General features: G+C 37.0%; 1 protein-coding gene across 2 annotated transcripts in view; it reads left to right on the top strand.

Moving 5' to 3' along the window:
- The window catches only part of LOC107744820 (tensin-1-like), a 267,547-nt gene that overhangs the window by 249,236 nt on the left and 10,675 nt on the right, over positions 1 to 7,636 (top strand). For both annotated transcript variants that reach the window (XM_016558643.1, XM_016558642.1), the window contains 4 exons: positions 2,031 to 2,048; positions 2,329 to 2,497; positions 3,807 to 4,858; positions 6,128 to 6,214. In XM_016558643.1, coding sequence (XP_016414129.1) covers positions 2,031 to 2,048; positions 2,329 to 2,497; positions 3,807 to 4,858; positions 6,128 to 6,214 — 1,326 coding nt within the window. The remainder of the gene's footprint in view (positions 1 to 2,030; positions 2,049 to 2,328; positions 2,498 to 3,806; positions 4,859 to 6,127; positions 6,215 to 7,636) is intronic.

Here is a 7,636-nt window from a genome sequence, read left to right as displayed (position 1 = left end):
GTAAGTAAACTATTTTACTCCAGTCTTCAGTGTCACATGATTCTTCAGAAATCAATCTAATATGCTTAGAATGCTGTTCAATAAACATTTATTATTATCAATGTTGAAAGCAGTTGTGCTGCTTTAATTATTATTATTTTTTTTAATTTATTGTTTTTGTGGAAACAATTTGTAAGATTAGAAATGTCTTTACTGTCACTTTTTCAACAGTAGCGTATTCCTAATACAAAATATCAGTTCAAGAAAGCTCAGTTTAGTTTAATATACTGTAATTAAAAAATTGACTACTTTACTCAATATTAAAGACTGTTATTTTTATGCTTATTAGAGTGTCATGTTGTTATCTCAGCACCACTGCTCAACCAGACAGGCTCAGGTGAGGCTTTGCACACATATACAGTGAAATGCACATGAAGACACACGTGGTCTTTTGGCTTTGGTCTGAGCCACTCCATGCTGTGCTCCATATAGGGAGCTCAAATACATCTTGTGGGCCATATATCAAAATAACCTTTCATTTCTCCCTCTCAAGTGTTTCCCCTTCTCCTTTTCTACTCTCTTGAGCCGTGAGCTCATACGTATCTTTAAATGGATTGGTGTTTTCTTTTTATATGCGGTTATCTTGGAATCATTTTACTGTGGTCTTTTAATGTGTGTGTGTATCTGTGGAAGAGAGTGAAAGGTTTTGTTCCAAAACCTAGTGAGCTGCCTACATAGGTGGCATTTAAAGTGATCATTGATATTGTACTTTTTTATTATTGTACATTATTATTGTACTTTCTAGGTCAGTAACGCGGTGGGCAAGTGACGTAACCGGTGTTGCGGCTTAACACCGGTATCACCGTCAACACCGTCTATCGCGGCAAGCCTACACCATGCTAGAACAAACTCAATTAAAATATATCCAGAGTTGCCAAATCAGTCATTTATGAGGATGTTGTCTTAGTAAGTAGCTCCCTATATAGGCAGTAGACAAGACAGCTTACTAGTTTTTGGAACAGAGCCCATTTTTAAGTTGATTTATTACGCTCTTTGTCCCAAGGATATATTTAATGTTTGATGGTATGATGATTTTTAAGCTTGATATTAGCAAGCTCAGCAGAAATATAGCCAAAAAATAATTTATTAAATTGTTTCTGTTAATGCAGTCTTACAATGTCTCCAGGGGTGAAGTCATGAAAACAAGTCCACATTTATTTTCCTTTATCATTTCTTATTTCTTTCCTTTGATTTCCGGGGTGATATATGACCTGGTCATGTCTCGGCAGGTTCGGTGAGATTCACCGTAAACTGTATTTTTTGTAGAGTCGGAGGTAACAGGATCCTATGAGGAGTCGCGGAGACTCTTTAGTTTGGAACAAGTTCTCATGCAGGGCTGATTTTAGCGTCGCTCCTCAGGGAATTAATTTGAGGCCTGCAAAACACAAGGAGCCATACATACAGTACACACACTAAGATTATTACGAGATGATGTGTCACAGGGGCCTCTTTGTCTTACTGTAGTTATCTTAAATGATGTCATGTGCTTATTTGAAGATAAGGGATGCGACTTTGGATTTTTTAATCTTCACTGGGGCCTGCTGGTATTTCGAGCAGCAAAAATGCAAATGAAGATTGCATTGTGTTTTCTTTGGTTGTGTTTCACTTTTTTGTTCTCTTAAAAGTAATAATTTACACAAATGTGCAAATGCTTTCTTTGTTTTTCACCCTTGTGTCATTACGATTCATTTTTACTAGTGTAAAATACAAAAGGAGACAAAACGCAAGTCGTATGGACTACTTTTACACTTTTTTTAGGGGGGGGATTTTTCTCCTCTTTAATGAATAGCCTTCCACTTTGCTTGTATGGAAAACAAACAGAGGTTGTGTTTTTGTGATTATGGAAGAAATTAATATGGGCTTAGAATGTAAAAAAGCTGTTATCGTTCGTTGTTTTTTCATGCTTAGCAATTATCCCTTCTTCTCCCCATCTCTTTGAACTTCTTCTATTTCTGTCTTATAATTTTGTTCTTCTGCTGTCTGGAAAACAGAGAGTGAGGATGAGGAAGGTAAGAATGCATAAGATTTAAGTCTAGTATTACATCCAAGCCACCTCACCTTCTGGCCGATTTTTGTCATCTTACACATCACGGTCGTCTCCATTCTTCATTACAACTCATTTTATCCTATTCACCTGACCTTAATGAAGTTTCTTCACAATTCAGGGTCAGATGTCACCTCTCGGCCTTACAAAGTATTTATATATAATCTTAGTTTGGACTTTTTGTTTGACTCGAGTCGTCTAAACTCTTGCACTCACAGGTATTTCTCTCTTTGTTTCTTTGCCAGAGCCTCGTAGCTATGTGGAGTCTGTGGCCAAAGCAGCTGCAAGTGGGCCGCCAGCGTCGCCTGTGTCTCCAGCATATGACAGCGACAGCTTAGCTCGTCCTGCTGGGCCGTCCCATGCCTACAACGCTCCTCTTTCCTCCAGCAGCCCCATTCAGAGCCTAGATGCAGTGTAAGTGGCTGCTAGCCTCATGTTTCATACAGTGTTATTTGAGTATATATATATATATATACAGTTCTATTATAGAATAGTAATATATGCTGTCTGGAAAACAGAGAGTGAGGATGAGGAAGGTAAGAATGCATAAGATTTAAGTCTAGTATTACATCCAAGCCACCTCACCTTCTGGCCGATTTTTGTCATCTTACACATCACGGTCGTCTCCATTCTTCATTACAACTCATTTTATCCTATTCACCTGACCTTAATGAAGTTTCTTCACAATTCAGGGTCAGATGTCACCTCTCGGCCTTACAAAGTATTTATATATAATCTTAGTTTGGACTTTTTGTTTGACTCGAGTCGTCTAAACTCTTGCACTCACAGGTATTTCTCTCTTTGTTTCTTTGCCAGAGCCTCGTAGCTATGTGGAGTCTGTGGCCAAAGCAGCTGCAAGTGGGCCGCCAGCGTCGCCTGTGTCTCCAGCATATGACAGCGACAGCTTAGCTCGTCCTGCTGGGCCGTCCCATGCCTACAACGCTCCTCTTTCCTCCAGCAGCCCCATTCAGAGCCTAGATGCAGTGTAAGTGGCTGCTAGCCTCATGTTTCATACAGTGTTATTTGAGTATATATATATATACAGTTCTATTATAGAATAGTAATATATTATTATATATTTTAAATTAGCTTTTATTTTAATATTTTCAGTTTTTCCATTTTAATTTTAGTTAACATTTTTGTAATTGTGCTATCTTTGTTGTTTTATTTTTATTTATTTTTAATTTTATTTTATTTTTGAAAGCAATTTTTAATAGATTTACACACTGATTTCTTACTGGAATATCCAGATTTTGAGTAGCACCATACATTTGGTCCACCTTGCAGCTTATCTTGGTGAAGATCAGCCCATTTGTGTTTATTTTATTAACGTAAAATTATCAACCATTTTGTTTGGTTTTTATAAAGCATTTTTACAATACTTGACTGTCATAGAAAAAAATGATAAATAATAAAATAAATAATAACCAACTAATAATTTAATGAATGAATGAATGATATACATGCAAATGTTTTCATTATCCTCCTATAGCTACATGCAATTAAATGCAGCCTCTCTTAATGTGAGAGAAAGTTAGCATTTTGTATGCGTTTGTGAGATCAAATCTTTTTGATTACACAATAAATGCATCTGAATGCAGAATGCAATCTAGCTAAAAAGTATCCGTCTACTGTCTGTTTACAAATGCATTTTAATATCAGTCTTAATTAGCTTAAATCATTATCATAATCATTCTCGTTCACTTGTTTTGCGCTCTTTCAGTGAAAGCACATTGACCGATAGCGGGGTGGGGTTGAATTCTCTGTCCCAGGCTGCTGTCGACTCCGTCCTTCACTCCCAGCCCTCCAAAAGCACATACCAAACACCCACACCCTCTTACCCCACCTCTAGCAGCATGCTGGGTGGCTACATCACCCCTGATATCAGCCCCTCTCTACCAGAGGCCGTGCAAAATAACGTCACGGCCATCCAGCCACTCGCCGGAAGCCTTGGCACAAGATACCAAGTCGTCCTGCCCGACCTGACGTCCGCTCCTGGCCTCCAGCACAGACTACCTAATCAGGACGGTCCCGTTCTGGGCCGACAGCCGACCCCGGCCAATGGTCATCTGCCTGGAATGGCCGGTAGTCCCCTGCAAGGAAGACACGCAATGGTGTCCCAAGGAACGCAGAGCAGTCCGATGCTGTCCAGACAGTATCCCATCACCCATGGGACTCAGAGCAGTCCGATTCTCAGCAGGCAACCTATGGGACAAGCCGTCCAGAGCAGCCCGGTCCTCAACCGACAGGCATCCCCGAATCAACCAATCATTCTGCCTAACCAAAGCAGCCCGGTTTTGAGTAGACTGCCATCTGTTACCCAACCCAACCAGGGTAGCCCCATCCTGAGCAGGCAATCCTCACTTACACATCCCAGCCATGGCAGCCCCGTTCTGGGATGCCACCTGTCCCTAACACAGGGTAGCCCCAGTCTGGACAGACACCCAATATACAGCGGCTACACCACTCCGGAAGAGCGGCACGGAGCCCTTTCACGCCAAAGCAGTTCCTCTGGATACCAGCCGCCATCTACACCTTCTTTCCCAGTCTCTCCGGCGGGATACATAGATGGAGTGGGATTCAGGCAGGGCAGTCCTGCCCCCCAACCTCAGCTTCCTGAAAAGAGACGCATGTCCAGCAGCGATCGCTCCAATGGCGGACTGTCCTACGGAACGCTCAACGGGAAGATGTCCTCCCCGGTGTCCAGTGGCGGCAGCACTCCAAGCGTTCATTTCTTCCACACGCTCCCTGACTTCTCCAAACTCAACATGTGTGGTAAGACTTCATGAAGATAAATTCCAGTAGGGATAAGTGGAATCAGAATGCCTTCAAATTCCAATTCAGTTACTGAATTCGATTTGAAATTAATTGTCTTTTGAATTTAAGTTTAAGGAAGTTTTCTAAGTAACTGCTGATTGTGTAGTTTTTAAGTATGAATTAATCATAAACAGGAATGCCATATATGGAATGTTGATCTGTATTGAACTGAATTTTAGATATTTTTCATAATAAATATATATTACCATTCTAAAATTTGTAAGAATTCAAAGGGTCAGTAAGATTTTTTTGTTTTGTTTTACATTATACTTCAATTTAGCAAGGATTTTTAAAATTGATTAGAAATGGCAGTAAAGACATTTACAAAAGATTTCTCTTTCAAATAAATATTGTTCTTTTGAACTTTCTATTGTTCAAAAATCCTGATTTTTTTTTTCTTGAGCAGCAAATGTGACACTGAAGACTGGAGTAATGATGCTGAAAATTCAGCTTTTCAATACAGGAATAAATTACATTTTAAAATATATTAAAATAGAAAAACTTCCAACCTTTTTTGTCTTGCATAGACCCATTAGTAAGATTCTGTGAAAAAAAAGTCCATAAAAAATCAAAAATTTTTTTTTTTTTTTTTTTTTTTAATCCCATGACCCCAAACTATTAAATAGTACTGTATATTATAATAAATAAACGTTATGGACCATAGTGGAAATGCAAAAAGCGAGCTCAATGTAATCAGATGTTAGAGCATTTCTTGTAAATTACAAAACGTAAATTAATGTATAGTAGAAAATTCATACTAATGCAAGTACATTAAACACAGTGAATACAATGAACCGATGCATTAAGTAGAAAATTCATAAATTTAAATTGTTGATGAGAACCTATAAAATAGCATTCTCTTATTGTTTACATGCCATGGACTATATCTTCTTTCATGTCTTTTAGGATAGCATTCAAATAACATTTAAAAAAAAATGTGTGTCCTTAATATTTTTATTGTGTACTAACCGTTTCTTAGAGCAGTAAGACATGTATTACATCTGTGCTGTTACAGGATCTGTGTTCTTGGGCTGTGAGAAATGTGTGCTTTATTGTAGGTGTCACTGTCGGTAATTTAATAAGATACTAATGACCCTGAGTGTAATTTTAGACAGGTGGTTGTGTGTCAGTGTAGTTTTGTACTGCATTCATTAGCTTAGGCATATTAAACCAATTTCAGTTTACAGCTGATGGACTGCTAAATAAAGTGCATATTTCATTTCCCAGATGGAAGTCCGGAGACCAGGCTGAACGTGAAGTTTGTCCAGGACACGTCCAAATTCTGGTATAGACCAGATATCTCCAGAGACCAAGGTAAGGATGCAGTATATGTGTGTTCCAGGGTTAATTTATCTATATTTAGACCCCCGAATGAGGCTCATAACTCCCATAAACAGTAAAATATGTCTCACGCCACCCTATATGAGGTCAATCGCTGTTGGTCTCCACATCTGGTTCTCCTCTGTGCTCTTATTGGATTAGATCACCTGCGCTGGAGTCCTCTTTAAACGCAAGCACATGCAGTGACATCACATGGCACTCAACATGTGTGTGCAGTTAAATCCAGCGAACATCAGCTTCATTAACTTGTCTTAACAAAAAACGAATAAACCTGCTTAGCAAGGTTTTTTTCCTCCACTCGCTCCCTATCTCTCTGTTTGTAAAACTGCAGGGTACATTACAGCAATTTGTTAACACATTATAGCCTTCACCTTCACATCTCCAACTGGTGAATAATGATTAAAAAAACAATATCACATGGTGAAAAATACATTTACATGAATTCATTTAGCAGATGCTTTTTTTCCAAAGTGATTTACATAAAGTAATAATAAAAGATTAATTAAAAAATATGGTGAATAACAATGAAAGAAAAATCACCTGGTGAATATAAAAACTAATAACAAAAAAAAATTGAATATATATTTAAACAACTGGTGAATATATTTATAGAATAGAATAGAATATATAATTAAACTTCATCTTGTAAAGCTTACATGTGCAGTTTAACAGCCTCGGTCAGTGTTTATGGAATAATATTATCAATACTCTGGAATTGTTAATGTGAAATGCTATAATAAAGGCACATATGCAGCATGGACAATATTGACAAGCATTATTTATAATCATTATTTACGGACTTCATCTCAATTTTGACTGACGAAAAAAAAAGAAGAGTAAAAAAATACTTTAATGTAATGGTAACACTTCATAATAATTTTCCATTAGTTAATGTTATTTCATGTATTACATGAACAAACAATGAACAATACATTTACTACAATATTTACTCATCTTTGTTAAGGTTAGTTAATGAAAATATTCGTTCATTGTTAATTCATGTTAGTTCACGGTGCATTAACTAATGTTAACAAGCAGAAATTTTGATTTTAATAATGCATTAGTACATGTTTAGAAAAACATTAACTAAGATTAATAAATGCTGTAGAAGTATTGTTCATTCTTAGTTCATGTTAACCAATGTAGTTAACTAATGTTAACTGATTAACCTTATTGTAAAGTGTTACCAATATAATAGTAGATATAACACTAAACGTTTATGACAAGTGATCACTGATGATCTACTGTTGATAAATTACTCTTGATTATTTATATATTTAAATAAATAAGATGAATATACTGTATGTATGTTATTTATAAATATATTTATATCTAAACACAAACACACACACACACACACACACACACACATATATATATATATATATACAGTAT

Source organism: Sinocyclocheilus rhinocerous, unplaced genomic scaffold (assembly GCF_001515625.1).
Source record: "Sinocyclocheilus rhinocerous isolate Xijiao unplaced genomic scaffold, SAMN03320098_v1.1 scaffold528, whole genome shotgun sequence".
Classification (NCBI taxonomy): domain Eukaryota; kingdom Metazoa; phylum Chordata; class Actinopteri; order Cypriniformes; family Cyprinidae; genus Sinocyclocheilus; species Sinocyclocheilus rhinocerous.
The sequence above is the reverse complement of the archived record's forward strand: the minus strand, read 5'-3'. Positions and strand labels throughout refer to the sequence as shown.